This window comes from Python bivittatus, unplaced genomic scaffold (assembly GCF_059951505.1).
Source record: "Python bivittatus isolate LINGU-HERP-01145 unplaced genomic scaffold, Pbiv_v1 ctg000980_np1212, whole genome shotgun sequence".
Lineage (NCBI taxonomy): Eukaryota > Metazoa > Chordata > Lepidosauria > Squamata > Pythonidae > Python > Python bivittatus.
The window spans coordinates 4,210,909-4,228,632 of NW_028277125.1; the positions used below are offsets into that span (position 1 = coordinate 4,210,909).

The 17,724-nt window shown below is 52.4% G+C and overlaps 1 protein-coding gene across 1 annotated transcript in view; it reads right to left on the reverse strand.

Moving 5' to 3' along the window:
* Nucleotides 1-16,481, reverse strand: part of ECEL1 (endothelin converting enzyme like 1) — a 41,807-nt gene extending 25,326 nt beyond the window's left edge. The window contains exons 1-2 of the mRNA XM_088131704.1: nucleotides 16,402-16,481; nucleotides 13,771-14,754 (exon numbers count right to left, since the gene is read on the reverse strand). Coding sequence (XP_087987830.1) covers nucleotides 13,771-14,532 — 762 coding nt within the window. The 5' untranslated portion in view covers nucleotides 14,533-14,754; nucleotides 16,402-16,481. The remainder of the gene's footprint in view (nucleotides 1-13,770; nucleotides 14,755-16,401) is intronic.
* Between the last annotated feature and the right edge of the window lie 1,243 nt (nucleotides 16,482-17,724).

Genomic DNA, 17,724 nt, shown 5'->3' on the forward strand with positions numbered 1-17,724 from the left:
TACACGCCGGTTGTCCAGTCTCCCTCCTGTCTCCCAAAGTCACTCCCACACGTGATGACCCTGACAGTTTCTACACTCAGGAAGGTCCTCCTGGTGTCTAGCTTGAACTGAACCTCCATCCGTGTAGCTTGAACCCCTTGGTTCGGGTCCAGTCCTCTGGGTTACCACAGAGTAAGTCCACTCCTCCCTCTGAAGTCTGCTATCACATCTCCTGTGAGACTAGGCTGAAGCTGCCATAACCTAAAGATGAAGCAGGCACTAAGCAGAGAGGACAAAAGGCAGGAAACTTATCTATGAGATCCCTTCAGGGAGGTAGATAAGAAGGAAGCAAGTCGTTAAGGAAAAAACAAAGGACCTGAACCAGAAAAAGGAAGTTGGGCCTGAGCACATGGAAACCCTCACCCCAATCCCATCAACTTGTAAATCAGCCATGCAAGGACTTTTGGGGATAAAAGGGGTCCCAAAGCCCGCCCACTCAGAGTTGTCTGAGTCGTCTGTGTCATCTTTGGATCCAGACTTGGCGGCTTCCGTCCCTCTAGCTAGTGCCTGGTAGCCTAGCTGGGAAGGACGTGGGTAAGTGTGGATGAGCGTGTGTGTGTGTGTGTGTGTGTGTGTGTGTGTGTGTATGAGAAAGAGCAAATGCACCTTGCAACCAGTAAAGTTTTGCCGTCACTTCAAATTCACTGGGTCTCCGTGTATGATAAAGAACCTCTTGTGCCTCAGTGTTCGGCTGGAAGTGATTTGTGTGTATCCCTAATTATTTCCCCGCTGTTGACCAGGGCTATGTGTCTGTCTGCTCCAGCCACACCTCTCTGGAAAACCCAGGTAGAAAGCAAGGGGGGCTGACAAGATCCGCGTGCCTCGACAGGCCGTGAGCGTGTGAGTGAGTGACCATAAGCAGAACCTGGAAGCAGCGTGTGTAACACTCCCCTCCGTGTCTTTGCTTTCTGTTCCACTAATGGTTCAATGTATTGTGCAAAACCCAGAAAGTGGGTTGATTCGGTGACCAGTTTAAAAGCATCGTGTGAACACAATTCGCTCCTCAGCCATCCCAATTTGCGGAAAAGCCGACCAACCCAAAATGTGTCCTGGTGCACCCCAGAAGCACCCCAAGGCTGTTCTCCTCTGAGATTCGCTCCACCCTCCCATTCTCTCCTATCTCTTGTGATTTTACTGCATTATCAGCTTGCTCCTTGCCCCCTCGTCTTACCCAGATTTTTTCATTTCCTGTCCTCCTCCAGCTTGCCGAGATGCGGTTGATTGAATCGAGATGGGACAGTGGAGGCAGGGAACAGCACAATGGGGGTTATTGCTTTGCAATGCAAAGTTACGAGGTGGAGGGGAAGAGAAGGATGCTCTCGCACCACCAGGCCATTCCCCAACACGGTGCCCACCAGCTGTTTCGGACTAAAACTTGGAGGCTTCCTGGCCACCAAGGGAAGTGCGAAAGGCTGCTATGATAAGAGGCATTAACTGACCTGCCTGGAAAGTCCCTTTCATTCTGCACCCAGATATAGCTGAATCCTGAATGATTTCTCTTCTTTGTCCCAGGGCTTTGCAGGAGGGGGGCAAATGACTTACACGCTTGCATCAGATGTTGAGATCCAAGAATGTAAATGCAGCCTTTGTAGGATGACACGGCTGCACACGTACCGGCCTTCTAGCATCACCACCATTCACTGCAGATGTTGTTGTACTTGTCTACGTTGTTCAGTGCAAATCAAAACAGCGAGAATCCAGCAAAACAATCATTTGACGACAACAGATGTCATCCTCCAAGAGAGGGAGGAGAAGTGGTCTTTCCCTGGCTGACGCACCAGCTTGTTCAAATAAGTGGGACACCGACTCAGCAAGTGTCAAACGTCCTCCGTATCTGCTCAGAAGTTGCTACGTCTTGCCTGTGGGCATGTCTGTGTGTATTCCTTTCTAAAAGGGTCCAGGTCTTCCAGTTTTGTAGATGCAAAGAAATCAGGTGTAGCTACTGAGCAGATAGGAAAATGTATTCTATGGATCAGTGTTTCTCCACCTTGACCACTTTAAGATGGGTGGACTTCAACTCCATCTTAAAGTGGCCAAGGTGGAGAAACACTGCTATGGATGCGCACTGGGAGCAACTTTCACACTTCCAGGTGATTTTGCTCAGGGCCAGATGGCCCCTTTGGAAGGACCAGGGAGGCTATTCCAGATTCCAGCTCACGTAATTTCAGCCACTTTGCCAGCAGGCCATCACCCCTGGAGAAGACCATCCTTCCTCCATTATGGGAGGCTGTTCCAAAGAAGGGCTCCTTGCCCAGAGACAATCAGCGAACGCTGACAGCGGCCACAGCTTTTCCTGGGAGGAATCCATCTTTGCAGCCAATCCTTTGTGCCCGTCTTGCTTTCGTCTTCAGAGCCCTGGAAGATGTCAGAGGGTCCCCGGCGCCCCTGATTTGGCCAGCTGAACGGCAAATCGGGCTCTGGTTCTCTCCCAGGCCTGTGTTGTGTGAACCCAACTGTTGGCCAACCGGGACTGGAGTAAGCAGCCCGTGAGAGCAATGAATTGGCAGGGACTGAGCTCTGGGCCTGCCTTTGGGTGCTCAGTGGTTGCCTGCGCATGACAGGCCTGAGCTGCATGGCGCATTGACCCATTTCTGCATTCAAACCATACGTTGACCAGCATCGATCCGACGGGCACCTGTGTTGGCTCACAATCTATGCTAGCTATAGGCTCTGCGAGACAGCCAGCCTCCCTGTTTGGAAAACCGAAGAGGAATTAAAACGACAGCTTTCTTTGCTAACCTCTCCAAGAGACTTGAGCGTTTCTTGCATAACGTCCGGCCATTTCTTCTTCCCTACAGCGACGAAACTGTTCCGTCCCCAAGTCGGATGAGCTTCATGCCATTAGACGGATCGGGGTTCCTTTATGTAGCATCGCTGCTGGAGCATCCCATTGTCCTAACCGTGACGTCGGCTGCGTGTAATGGAATGGTTCGATTCATGCAGCTATTGTAGAAACGTTGGATGCATGGCGCAAGGTCAGAAAACGGGAACTCGGCTGACATCACCGGGTGGGAAATGCGCCAGTGAAGACGGGCGGGAGGGAGACGGCCTGGATCTTGTTCAAAACGCAAAACTGCAACGGCCGGGGAGAATCAGCATTGTTAAAGGAATGCTTGATTAAACTGGGAATGCCACAGAGACATGGAGCAATCTGGGCTTAGAGATGCCTCGCCTGGGGAGGGCCAAGGGCCCGCGGGTCAGGCGGCACGGCGGAGCATCGCGCACACGCCCTCAAAGCAAACAAGCGCATAAAAGCCACAGGTGCCTGATGCGGGTGATCAGAGGAAGCGCATCCTCATTTCTTTTAAATGTGAAATTCAATTACCAGAACAAGGAGAGGAACCCACGTACAGGCTCTTTGAATTACATAAAAATGATCGGTGCTTACTGTGTTTTAAGGAATTAATGAATCGTAAATGCTAGAAGAGGATGAGTTAGAAATGTACACTGTTTACTTGTTCAAAGCCCTCTCTTTTCTGGGCTTTGTTTCAAACGCCAGCAGCTGTTCTCATGAATTTTCACAGACCACCACTGAGGCATAGCCCTGTATCTCATTACTGGATGGGTTCACATGACACACTTAACTCGGTTTCTTAAAGATTTAGCAGTTGGCTTAATGCAACCTAGGCCAGTGTTTCTCAGCCTCAGCAACTTTAAGATGGGTGGACTTCCACTCCCAGAATTCCCCAGCCAGCATGGCTGGCTGGGGAATTCTGGGAATGGAAGTCCACCCAACTTAAGGTTGCCCAGGTTGAGAAACATTGACCTATGTTAAATTTAGTTGGTTTTATCCCCAGGTTAATTTTTGCGGTGTGGTTTGACATAGTGAGCAAATTCCACCCACTAGCTTAACTTGTCGTTTAATGACTGCAGCACCAGAAAGGACTTCGTTCTGTACCCGGGTTAAATGTGTTGTATGGACATAGTCATTGTGTTACAGTGCAGAAAACAGTACACTGTTCGTCTCCTTTGGCTTAATTGACAGTCGACGCGGTTTCCCCAGTGGGAGCATTCACTAGAAGATGGAGGTTCAATTGCTCATGATGGCTGGTGGCTACAAGCACAAGTCACGTATCACAGGTGTTTGGTTGGGAGCTAGGGGAAGGCAATTAGCTGGGTGAGATACAGCCAGCAAAAGGAATAAAAACCTGAATTTTGGCATCTGGCTAAAGCAGGGCTGGAACACATTTTCTTGCTCGGGAGCTACAACTTGTTGTCCTGACCCGCTAGAGCAGTGTTTCTCAAACGTGGCAACTTTAAGACATGTGGACTTCAACTCCCAGAATTCCCCAGCCAGCCTTGCACTAGAGGACTGCAGGATGAATTCTGGTGATTGGGGATGGAAGGAATCATTTTTAAATGCCTTTGGGGGGGCAATTATGGTTAGAAGTGGGGTGACAGATTCTGGGGAGGCAAACTCTTCCTATTTCTGACCCTCACCACCACCCTCTCCCCCTCAACACATAATTGGCTTGAAATGATATAATCAAAATTTAACAGAAAAGCGGGCAAAATTTGGCAGTATGATTTCAGGCCATTTGCGGGACTCACAGGTTTCTGCATGGAGGGAGGTCAAAAGCTTCAAGATGGCGGTCGTGGCCTCATGCCACCATCTTGCAGATTTTGACCCCCTCCCACAGACAGCCCTGGGGGGACATCAAAGATGCGATTTCTCTGCAGGTAGAGGAGTTGCTTCTTAAAGTGAAGAAGCAGCCAGATAAATTCTTTTTAAGTCTCTTTTCACTGTAAGCTGCTCAGAGTCGCTATGGAGTCGGACGACCTCCAAATTGAAATATGAAATTAAATTAAACATGATCTTTCTGACTGGCACGTCATCTTTCTGACTTTCACGACATAAAAGTCTCCTGGCCAAAACATACTGGGCTTTTGAAAATCTAGAAAGCTGTCCATCGCAGACAAAAGTGAATTGGATTTAAAGCTGAGATGGCAAAGGGTCCTATGGCTATGTTGAACCGGTGCGCGTTCCCGTTCCTGCATTTACACATTTTCTTTATTTGCACAATGCACTGAACTATAAACGGAGCACCTGGGTTTGGTTCATACCCCGGGCTAAACCATCCAAAATGGAAGCCTGTTGAACATACCAAGCTTGGTATGTTATATGAATGCTTACTAGCTCGTTCACCGAGCTAAGTGCGTCTGAACACTGCCAGAAGCCACTAAATTATTCTGCTACAACCTGTACAACAAGCTCAGGGGGGAGGCCTGCACTGAATCAGTGTGTAAGAGCAGGGAAGGGGCAAGAACGGAGGATGAGGGATTTGCCATAAGTTTCCAAGTCAACAGAGATAAAATTCAACCCTGCCTTTCTGGAATCCACAGCTCAGCCTCCTTGGGGACCCTTTCCAGTCTAGGCTCTTGAGATGGGCTAGGATAAAACTCCCATCCTCCTCAGGCAGCCAGTGGCTAAGGGTGATGGGAACAGTAGTCTGCAACTGCTGTAGCCTGGCCCTGATTTGGGGAAAGGCTGCCACAAGGCACCCGGACACCATGATCTGTCACTGTTCCCAAGGTTAAGCAAACTGGTGCACGGTGCCAGAAAGCAACAGTGAAAGGCTGTGATTTGGGTGATCACAAAAAGACTTCTTGTTCCTGTTCTCTGAGGTCAATTAATCTTGATGGGAGGCCATGATGTCCTTCCAACCAAAGCTGAACCCGACAGTGACCGGCAAGTGGCCGGATGGGTCTGCCCGGCCGTCACCACAAAGACGATCGGACCCGTTTGGGGCAAACGTTCTCAGAATCAGCCCAAACAGGTTTCAAACTCCAGCTCGAACGCATGACATTCGATTCCCCTCCTCTCGCTTCTGAGTTGGGCATCCTAGAGGTGTGATGACAGAGCAGTGATTTAAAGAACATCTGAAGAAACTAGGAGACGGCTAATAAATCCAAGAGAAACCCAGCCCGTGCGTAAAACCAATGTCTGTCCCTCTCAGCTCAATAGAACTGAGCTGCGTCCCAAGGGGACGCGGAGTGGAAGACGAAGGGGTGCCCACTTACGGGTTCCATAAATCTCTGGATTTATGGCCAGTTGAAGAAGGCACCTGGGGTGGGCTGCCCTATGTCTCTGCTCACTCATTCAGCGCGGATGTCCTACCGGTGTCCCTTTCCAATTGGGACAGCTTCTTTAACGGAGCTGGTTAAGTAGGCCGGGCAAACACAGATGCAGATTTTCCTATTAGATGTTCCAACAATCTCCTTGCTATTTCCCAGGACACGTTTACAAATTTTACATGCACACACACACAAACACACACTCATATAGAGACTCATTGCATAATATGTGAGAAGCTAACTGGAGCCCGGTTCACCTGTTTTAAGCAATCATTCAGACCTGAAACATTAACAGAGCATCTCTGAGCATGTTTGAAGCACCCCTCTTCTGTCACTGAGCATTCATGGTTACCGTCTGGAAATCTGGGGCTGCAGGAAGGGGAAGGGGTGGAATTAGACTTGAACGCTGAATTTAGAGCGTTAGGGCAAAAGGCTGTGTTCCCACAGTACCCCTCCCCAGGTTAGGTAAAGACCCAGCATTCACCCAACATGCCAGATTTAGCTAGTGTTAAGCTTGGTTAGGATTTTTTAGGGCCTTCCTTAGCAAGTTAGTCCCTTTTCCTCCATCAGGGTATGATGCAAACTGAAAAACTATTTAATTCAGTAAGCAGGTAAAATTCACTGCACAAATGCAACCACAGATTTCTGCCAGACTAAACTCAACGGTGAGGCTACTGGCATAAAGAACAGATCTGTCGAATCTTGAGCTTCAAATGGCATCATTTGCAGCCAGTATGGCCACCAAGCCAGGCCAGTATCTGTCCACTGCCCCTGAACTACTTCCACACCCCAGAGCAGCCCAATGTCCCACTTTGAAATTTCTGTATTCTTGATTTTCCGAGTTCAATGCCGGGATCACCAAAATTAAGATCCCTGCAGTGACAGCCATGGCTAACCGACTGATGCCAAAATGATAGGACCCGCGCAGTGATATTGCCACATAATTAACATGGTTATGTACTTGCAACACAACATCTGATGCAAGGACATGTTGTGGCATTTGCTTAGTGCAGTGTTTCTCAAATTTGGCAACTTTAAGATGCGTGGACGTCAACTCCCAGAATTCCCCAGCCAGCCATGGGAATTCTGGGAGTTGACGTCCACGCATCTTAAAGTTGCCAAATTTGAGAAAGACTGGTATAGTGTAATGACATAACTCGTGTTTTGTCATTGCACCTCCCATTCAATCCTCCAAGGGTCAACATTTAGTACCAGTCCTCCAGACATGACTCCAATTCCCATCATCCACGACCCTCCGTCATGCTGGCCGAGAATTACAGGCCCAGAAAGAACAGGTGGGGAAACACTCTCTTAGGACGTCAAATCTGAAGTTTCAACACTGAATGGTACGCTGCAAACCCAGAATACTGTATTTTTAAACCTGGATGTTCTGAAATCAAGTCGCAATTGTACGAATAATTGCCATTCAGATCCAGCAGACACCACCCGCCTCTCCATACTCACGGGTTTCTTAGCTTTCACATATTTTATGCTATTGTCAACACAACGACACTCACAGCCTTGCAGCTTGAGCTGCAGGGATTTCTAAATTGTTCTTGAATAAAAAAGCACAGATAAATTTGCAGCTGTCTATTCCGGCAGCTGTAATTCTGTTTTTGTTCCTGCAATCAGACTGACACAGCTCCAGTCCTGGGCTAAAGAGAAAAGAAATAGCATACCATCATTTTTTAAAATTCAGGTTCCCGGGAACTAAAAACACTTATGTGCTGACTGCAAAATTTCTTGCTGCCATCTTGACTTTTTTGACCCCCCCACATACCCCTAAACAGCTACTAGCGGTAAAGGTATCTGTCACTCCCGAGTATCCGTTAAATGGCAAATTGCATCATTTCTGGCTTTGTCGTTGTGTAAGGATGTCATTAAGCAACGGATGTCAACTGATACCAAATATGTAATTTGCATCATTTACATAATTAGGTTATTATGCACGGGATGTAAATCACTGTAGGTGATGTAATTTAATGTAGAATTAATATAAATTTAGCTGCCTTGTATGGAGTACGAGAGATTGCAGGGAATGGGTAGAAACTTGGGCCACTGAATCCAAAGTCTGCTAAATGGGGGTGTCTGTTAAATCAAGGTTTCACTGAACACTTCTTGTGATATTTATGACAGTTCCTAACTTTATTAGCAGAACTGCTACTGGTGGTGATGCTAATGCACATATTACTAACATTATTAGTAGTATTAATGCAAATAACGATGATGCTCCCTGAGTGGCTGCCAATTATTCTTGGGTCTATTTATTTCCTATTTATTAGCGTAATTTTGTACTTTTAACTGATTTTAACTGTTTCGTAAACTGCCCAGAGTGGTTCGGCGACATGGGCAGTGGCCAGTTCGATCTATAAGTAAATAAAATAAATAAAATTGCTGACGCAGTATTGCAAGAGGCCATCCCTGAACGGATATGAAGGTTAATCAGAGTATTCCTAATACGATTCTAACCACAGTTAATAGCAGGAGCGTTTCTACCTGGCGCTGCAGAAGAGAAACAAGAAAGCGACTTTCTTCTTACCGATGAAAGGCCAACCGCACAGGAGAAAGAGGAGGTGAGGGATGAAGGAAGAAGGGCACAGAACCCAAAGGGCCCGCAGAGTGAATGCCGCTCTGCATTCATTTTGGCAGCCAGAACTGGGGTGCTATTCGCCAGATGCCCTCAAAGAAACTCGAGGGCAAAGGGATTTGGGGAAGTTGGGCCATTTCATCCATGAAGCATCAAGTCAGTGAAGGGGTCCTTAACCAGGGATAGACGAAGCTGGGGTGTTAATGTCACATCCCCCAAACTGGTATCATCCAGCTGGGATGGGAGTTTTAGGGAATGTTGCTCAGTGTTTCTCCACCTTGGCCGCTTGAAGATGGGTGGACTTCAGCTCCCAGAATTCCCCAGCCAGCCTTGCTGGCTGGGGAATTCTGGGAGTTGAAGTCCACCCATCTTCAAGCGGCCAAGGTGGAGAAACACTGGTGCAGAGAGGTCTTCTCCCTCCCCAATACTCCCCTGAAGAATCTTCCAGCAGACTGCTTTTGCTAAACGCTGCAATTACAAGGAAGGAAAACTTCCCTCTCCTCAAACGTCTCTTAATTCGGGCACAAAAAGCCGTTCCAAAAACGGCCCGCTGGTCACCGTCACGCAAAAGTAGGCCTGGCGCTCCACGTGGCATCCCTCCGCTCCCGGCCCGAGTCGGCCATTCCCGTCCACCTGCCCGCAAACCCTTCTCTTTCCCACCTTTCTTGCCAATTCAGAATAAACAGAGGAGTTGGGGGAAATCAGAGCCGAAACCGACGCTGCCCGGCCTTTGTGGCAAATTTGCCCATTGCTACCAGCTCAGCTTCTTCATATGGGTCTCCCTCCGCCCCGGCAGGAAAGGAAATTGCTAGGGTAATGAAACATGCAATGTGTGAAGTGTGCTAAGCGAGGGTGTGGGTCGCACAGGAGCTGAAAAACAGGCAGCTTCCAGGAATGAGGAGGAGAAAACCAATTTAAGCCTGCAAGGGCCGTAACGGAGTAACCCAGATCAGAGTGTTGTGTGAATGTAGCGTTGCCTGGGCCTAAAGGCAGGGAATACGTCTCTGCTCGTCGATGCGGACCCTGCGGTCTCTTTTGGCCAAAATGTCAAATCACGACTGGATCATTCGGATGTGAAGCTTCTCTTCTGAAAAACGGTCTTCTACCTGCCGAGTTTAATTTCCTTTATGGCAGGAAAAGTCATTCCGAAGGGCTCGACGGGGGGGAGAGGAGACGTGAGTGTGGAAACCAGCCTACCCCTCTGCACATCCTTCCAGGTGTGTTTGCACGCTGCCCTTGGGCACAACCAGCTGGCATTCAAAACGAAGCTTGAGTTGGTTTGCAAGGCTATGCCCCAATTTCTGCCTTCCCCAATCTCTTCCCTGCGGACCCTTTGGACTACAATAACCACCATTCCCTGCCACGCGGAAGCACTCGTGCCGAAAGGGCAACCCACCTGGGGCCAGCAGCCCGCAAACGTTGCGACAGGCGCTGATGAATTGTCTGCCACCTGCATGGAGCCTCGCCGTCCTACCTTAGGTTTTCTTTTAATATATTTTTTATTGAATGTTAGAAAGCCATTACAGTTGATAACACATAATAACCAACTTGTATATAAACTATAACGCTATTATAGAAAAGATGATAGGCTTAAAAGGAAGAACATAAAAGGAGATGCTGGCACAGACGTTGCAGCATTTGCACAGGGAGGCAACGCTGTCAAGCGTATTTCATCATCTGTCTGCCCACGTTCCCCACGGGCACCCATCCTGCCAAGGCCATAAAACAGTGTTAGTTGTAGTCCAACCTGCGGGAATAACTTTAAAAGGAGAAGGCCCGGAGCTGTCCTCACACTAAGGAGTTCGAACACTGACTACAGAGCCCGTGCAGAAGAGGCCAGGCCGGAGCGAACCAGAACAAGTCTGAGAGACCTTTCCAGCTATTCAAAAGCGTTCTGCACCGCAGGGCTGTTGGCAGAAAAGCCAAGATCGCAGCTGCGAATAGGCAATCGAAGGCCGACCCATTTTACACGCAACGTAACTTATAAAAAAGGAGCGAGGGGTTGATGGCGGGGAGGCAGCCGCCATCTTAACTTTTTTGACCCCCCCCCCCACTCCTTGCTGCACTGTGACTACTAATTTAGGATGACTCGCCTCGTTGTTTCTTATTGCTTGGATCAGGGTTTTTCCGCCTTAGCAACTTTAGGTTGAGTGGACTTGGGTATATTGATTGATTTTCTGCCATCTGGATTGAGCATCACCATCCTAAATTAGATTTCTATATAGTTATAAAGACCTTGTTGAACATAACAAACGTATATAAACTATATTACAGGAAATGCTGCATGCGTAAAAGCAGAAACATAAGCAAAAGTAGGTAAAAACAGGGAAAGAAAAGAATGAAAGCGGGGAGAAATACATTAAATGAAAGAAATTTTAAAAGCTAGAAGAAAAGAACAAAATAAAAAGGAATGCAAGATTCTGTGATTTCACTATTATTGTTCCATATAAAAATGTTTAATTCTGGATGTGTATATTAAAATCATTACAATTCCAATATTAGGTACTGAATTAAACCAAAGGTTTATGGAATGACATTGTCTGATCTAGCAATTCCATCACTGCAGAGCCTGAAAGCTGGCAAATTTTGTTGAGACCAACAACTTTCCACAAATGTATTATCACCTTCTTTGCCGTAGTCCTGGGGTGGTTTTTTCAGAGTAGATGAATTCCTGATTTTTGCAATATAATTTAACGTGACTTGCCTCTAAGAACCCTCCTCCCCAGAGTCATAATATCTAAGCCAGCGTTTCTCCACCTTGGCAACTTTAAGATGAGTGGACTTCAACTCCCAGCATTCCCCAGCCAGCATGCATGAATTTCAACTCCCAGAATTCCCTAGCCAGCACTCAAGTCTACCCATCTTAAAGTTTCCAAGGTTGAGAAACGCTGCTCCAAGTAACTTAGAAATGAAGTGCAGTGTCAGCAATCTCTTGCACCAGCAAGCCAACTGTAGCAACTAGGCCTACGCTTAATTAATGAATACTCCTGTAGTTAATCTCAGGTTTAAAACCTGGTTTGCAGAATTGTGAGTTTGTCTCTTGTGCAAACTGAGACCATACGGTTAACTAAAGATTCCATTTTTATTTATTTATTAAATTTGCATGCCGCCAATACTCTGCACACCATTCAATCACCAGGTTGAACCCGGACAGAGATGGGATCGGTTGCCTGCAAAAACACATCTCACCTGTTTTATACGATCACAGCTGTGTCTGCCTCCCTCTAACCTGCCATCATAGCAAAGGATGAGAAAATCGCAACAGCCCAGCATTTTGGCCCAATGACCTGTTGCACTTCCAAGGCGCCTGATCTTTCCAAGGCTTGGCCTCTCTGCTTTAGCACAAAAAGGCCACCCTGAGAACAGGACACTCTCCCGCTTCTCTTCACCCGTAAAACCCTTTGATTCCCATCTGTAAACAACCATCTCTGTGCCACAGAAGCCCACGGCTGTCTGAATTCAATGCGCACAGAACGTAGGTTTGCGCTGAAAGACGAATCTCTCCGCCTGCATACAGGCAGAGGGGATGGCCAGGCAGGCCCCTAACCTCGTTCAGTGCAAACAGACCTCGACCCTGGCCGACTGTTGAGTCGGTGAGATTTTCACTACACAACTACAAGCGATAGGCATGAGCTGCCACAGAGCAAAATGCCCCCTCCCCAAAGCCTTTCTATGCAAAGCTGTCCCAGCAGTGTGATCTCATGGACGAAAGCGCTATGCTGCTGGGTGAGGAGCTGGAGGTAGGTGTGAGGCTGGACTGTGTAACTTATGAGTACTGAAGGCAGGAGTACCGGAGGCAGAAATGCAGCTTGGGTTCACACCACTGGGATACTGAAAGGCAGATTTCCCCCTCTGCACCCTGACAATCTGTCCAAGTACACGTCCTGCCGGCTGGAAGTGGCAGCTGAAACATCTGGAGGACCCCAAATTGGGGAAGTCTGCTGTGAAATAATGGAAGATGGAAGCATCGTCCGAAATCAGATGCATCGGATGCTATCCTGTGTGCGATATTATTGATTTGATTTCATTTTATTGCACTGTTTGTAGCACAGTTTATGAGGTTGGGATGAATGACGCTGAGAGTCGTTCACGACTGAAGCGATCCGTAAGCCCCGGAAAAGAAAGTAATTAAACAACACGTACGATCCCGGTGCTTTAAGTACAATTCCCCACGGAGAATGGGCAAGCGGGGATCCAAGTGGCCCCAGTTTTTTTCATCTGAGAATCACCAATATTGGGAAAACTAAACTCCTGACACAGCAGATGAACGTTGTTTCTGAGAGCCAGAAGGGAAACAAGAGAGGTGGCGTGCCAGCCACGTCGGGCTTCCTTAAGAACGTCTGCTTGCTTTCTGCCCCGTTGGAGTGAAAGGTGGCTTAAAAGCCACAATGACATTGTGACATACATGACGCTGCTTTTTCCCGTCCCTCCCCCGTGGACAATTCATGAGTTTTAAACAGGTGGAAAGGGGTCCTTCCTTTTGCCATTGTTGGGAGACGAGGCATTTCATAACTGCTGGAAACACAGAAAAACATCAGCCTTCTGTCCTGATAACCTTTTAAAAAGTGATCAATTGATTTCTCTCTGGAAAGAAAGTAGAGGGTGACTTCACACTGCACTGAAAAACAACTGCTAAAGGAACGGAGGTCTGGACACGCAAGAGGACCTGCACTCACGGGGGAGTCTGTATGTCCCCAAACACAGGAAGGAGACAGGTGAAGGATCCCTCACGGGAAGCAGGAACATCATGCGCATGGCCATCGGGCGCAATGCTGGAAATATCCACTAGGGGTCGGCACAGATCTCAAGGGAGCCAAGCTGCCTGACCCTGCGGGTTGAGGTTCCCTTGCACGCAAAGAGGGCTGTGGTCTCCCTGCAGGGGGGTGGGGAGGGGGCTCCTCCATACATCCAAGATTGTGCTCAAGAGACCAATGGACTCACTTGGTCCGCAGCAGTTCTGGGCCTCCCCTTCTGCCCCTCTCTCTGCCCCCTTATCAAGCCACGGCGGCTGTTCATGTCCCCATGGATCCCCCCTGGGCGCATGGGTCCTACCTGTGGCACAAACTTACCCGGATGACATAGCGGGAAGAATTCTTGTTGTCCAGGCTGACGGTCAAGGAGAAGAAGACGGCGGTGCTGTAGACGCCCTGCGTCTTGTAGAAGAGCTCGTTGAAGTCCCACTGGGCCTGCCTCCCGAGGGCACCCATATCCCAGCCCCCGCAGTCCTCGACGACCTCCAGCATCGGCCAGGCACCCAGCCGGTCGATCTCCGCCATGTCCAGGCAGGAGCGAAAGAACTCCTTGACCTTGCGCTCGGCCGAGGCCCGGTAGGGACGCCGCACCGGCTGCTGGAGCAGCCGCCGCAGCTTCTCCTCGTTCTGCTCGCCGATGGCAGCGATGGTGCCGTAGGTGAGCTTGTCCTCGGGGATGCCGTGCCGGCGCAGCCAGCCACCACAGGCGAAGGAGTAGAAGTCCTTGCAGGGGTCGATGGTGGGGTCGATGTTGGTGGCGATGAACCGGGAGGCCTTGGTGAACGCCTTCCGCTCCTGGCAGCCTTCCAGGCAGTAGGCATCCTGGTCCAGGGCCAGGTATTTCAGCACCAGGATGCCCCCCAGAATGGCGCACAGGCCCGCCGCAAAGACCAGGCCGGAGAGCAGGCAGATCTCCCGCCGGCTCCACCGGGGCAAGCCGCAGCGGGGCTTCTTGGCCCCGGCGGTGCCCAGCTGCAAGTTGAAGCCGTTGGGCAGAGCCCCGCTGCTGCTGTACTTGCTCACGTACTTCACCTCCTGGAACTCGTCGTAGTGCGCCGTCAGCGAGTAAGTCTTCTCCATGCCGGCCGCTGGGCGGGTGCGAGCCCCGGGTCACTGGGCAGCCATTCTCCAGCCGCGTCCGGCAGGGGGCGCCCAAGCCCAGCGCCAAGGAGGGCGGCCGCGGGATCTCCTCCGCCGGGCTGGAGATCCTGGAGAGAAATCCAGGGGATTCCGACGCTCCGCTCCGGGGAACCGGCCGCTCCAGCGACCGCCGCTCTTTGAAGTCCGGGGCGAGGCGCTGCTCTGAAAAACAAGTATTTTCATGAGCGGCAGAAGGACAAAACCTGGATTTTCTATAGCCTCCTCAGGCGCGTGGCTGAATCTGCCCCCTGGCAGGGGGAAATAAGGGCCAAGTTGCTGGAAGGGAACGCCTCTGCTTCACTTGTCCGTTCCTGCCGGATCCTGTCCCTTGGAGAGAAAGGGGGCTAATTCTCTCTCCTCCTCCTCCTCCTCCTCCTCCTCTCCCTTGTTCTCATTGTTCTAAAAAAAAGGGGGGGTTGGACTAAGCCCCTGCCTGGATCTGCAATGTGGGGCGCTGACACTGCAAGAAGGGAGATCACGCACATCGGATCCTCCTGCCAAGCCCGAGTTGCTGGCGTCCCTTTGCAGGACCTTGTCTGAAATCGAAAGTAAAGGGAATCTGCAACCGCAGCAGCTCCGCTCTTCGCTGGGCACGAGAGGCGAGTGGGTTGCCTTCTTTTGGGATCTATTCCCCCCCCCCCCATTTCACCGGCTAACTACCCTGGAATTTCCTAGTGGCCTCTCATCCAGTACGAATCAGGCCGGATCCTGCTTCCCTTCCAAGGCCAGAGCAAGGGAGCCGGGGCTGGCAAATGTCCCCTTTATTCGCGCCTGAGACGCCCTCAAAAATAAAATAAAAAGGGGGGGGGATCCTCCTTAACGAGCGCGCTTCGCGACGACCCGGAGAGGAGCCGACGCCAAGTCCGCGCCGGGTTCTCGAGGGCTCCCCAGCCGCTCGGCAAGCGGGGCAGAGAGTCGGCCTCGCCCCCTCGGGGACCAGCTGCGAGCCCGGGGGAGCGGGCACCGTCCGTTGCTCGTTGCGTGCCAGCCCGACCCTCGACGGCGCGGGTGTTCCCGAGGAGACCCCGCCGCAGCCCCGGCCCCTCCCGGCCTTCTCGACCGGCGCGCGAGGCTTTCCCCGAGGGCGCGGGATCAGCCGCCGCTCCCGGCCGGGACCCGCGCCTCCCACAGACGGGGCCGCCGACCACGCCCGGCTCGGGCCGCTCGCGCTCCTCGCCGCGCCCAGGCTGGGCGACCGAGCCTTCCCGCCCCCCGGGGATCCGAAAGGGGAGCCGGGCGCAAGGCGAGCGCCCCGAGAGAGGCCGGGCTGCCCGCGCCAACGGGGCGGACGAGGGGAGCGCGCCTCGAGAACTTTTCCGGCTCCGAGGCCGGGCAGCGGCAGGCACCCACCTCCGCCTCGGCTCCGCGCAGCCTGCGAGGCAGCCAGGGAGGAAAGCGGGCTACTTGGCGGAGGGACCCGCCGGGCGAGGGGGAACCACTTCGGAGGGGGGGCAGGATATCTCTCTCTCTCTCTCTCTCTCTCGCCCCCTCCCCCGCGCACGCCGCCCCTTCCCCGCGCGCAGCCAATTGGCGCCGCGCCCCGTGGGGCAACCCGCGAGACCCCCCCAGTCCTCCTCTCAGCTCGGGCGCGCTCAGCGCCGCTGCCCGCCTCGCGGTCCCCGCGATCGCCCCGCTCTCGCGCCCCGGCTCCCTCCCGGCCGAATCTGTTGCGCTGTCCGGGACGCCCCCCGCTCCCCCTAAGACGAACGGGCGAGGAAAGTTGGAGACGCGGGCGCGGACACGCCCCCCGCGGTGGTTCCCCCACCCGCGCCGGTCTGGGGGGCGGACGCCCCAAGCCCCCTTCGCTACCTCTCGCCGCCCTCGGCTTCCCGTCAACTTGCGCGGAGCTGAACGGGGGCGCGGGCAGGCACCGCTTCGGGCGGCGGCGGCGGACGCGCAGTGGCGCCGGAGGCAGCGAGGTCTGCCGTGCGCCCGCCGACCCGCCCACCGCCTCTTCCCCGCCGCCGCCGCCGCCGCCGCGGCTGATCGCCCTCCCCGAGTACCTGTCAGATCGTGTGATCGCCGCGATCCGAGCTGGGGGGGCGAGGAGGAGAGGGAGGCAGGAGGGGGCTTCTCCAGCCCGCCCACGCCGCCCCCCGCTCGACACTCGGTATTCTTATGTAAATGGTCCGCGCTGCAGGCGCTCCGGAGTCTTAGCTCATCCCTCGGTCGCTCCGAGGCGCCGCGAAAGAAGGGGCGGCGGGCGGGCAGGCAGCCGGGGAGGGCGCGACCCTCTGCAGCTGGGAGAGGACCCCGCGGGGCGGGGCGGGCGGGACGCTGGTGCCTGCCTTGCCGGGGAGGGGCAACTCGCTGGCCGGGATCGGGAGGCGCTCGGCCGGGGACCTTCCCGGAGGACGGGAAAGCGGCTTCCCCGACCCGCTTGGCCAAACGCGCGGCTGCGTCCTCCCGCCCGGCTGAGTTCGGGTGGGGTGAGCTTGCGAGGGTCCTGGGGCTGCGGGGGTTAGTTTAGGGCTCAAGCGGTTGAGCGAGAGGGTGAATTCCGAAGCCGCGTGCAGTGTGCGGTGTGAACACAGCCGTGGAGTAGCGCCGGGTAAGAAGGGAAGGGAGGCATCCGTGCTGGGGGCAGACCCCTCACCCCATAGCTTAAGCGGAGAAGCCCCTTTCCAGCAGTGCTCTGGAAGCCGGCAGTAGCCTTATGGACAGGCGCTCCGCGGTGCCGCCTCTGGGGCTGCCTCCCACGGCTGAGGCCAGTCGTCGCCGTCCATCGGGTGGTGGACCAGGCGCAGGGTCTGCGTTTGATGACAGGACGCTTCTGCTTCAGACTGGGGTGGACTAAATGATCTCTGGGTTCGTGACTAATGTCCCACACAGGCGGTTTGGTACCAAGAATCCGTGTGCTCCGGCTGTGTAGCTCTAGGTCCGAGGTGGACTTCTGTGTCTGAGCCGGCCAAGAAAAGTAGACCTGACCGGGGATTTCATGAGTTGGCGTCTCCCTCCCCCTTTATTTCTCCCCCCCCCCCAATATCCAGATTGAATCCAACTGGGAACCCAACGCTGCATTGCAGATGCATACCCACCATAACTACGCCATCCACAGCGGGTGTCGCCAACGGAGATTTATAGTCCATCAATTATAAGACGGTGTCACTCTGCTCCGGGTAAATCGCATGG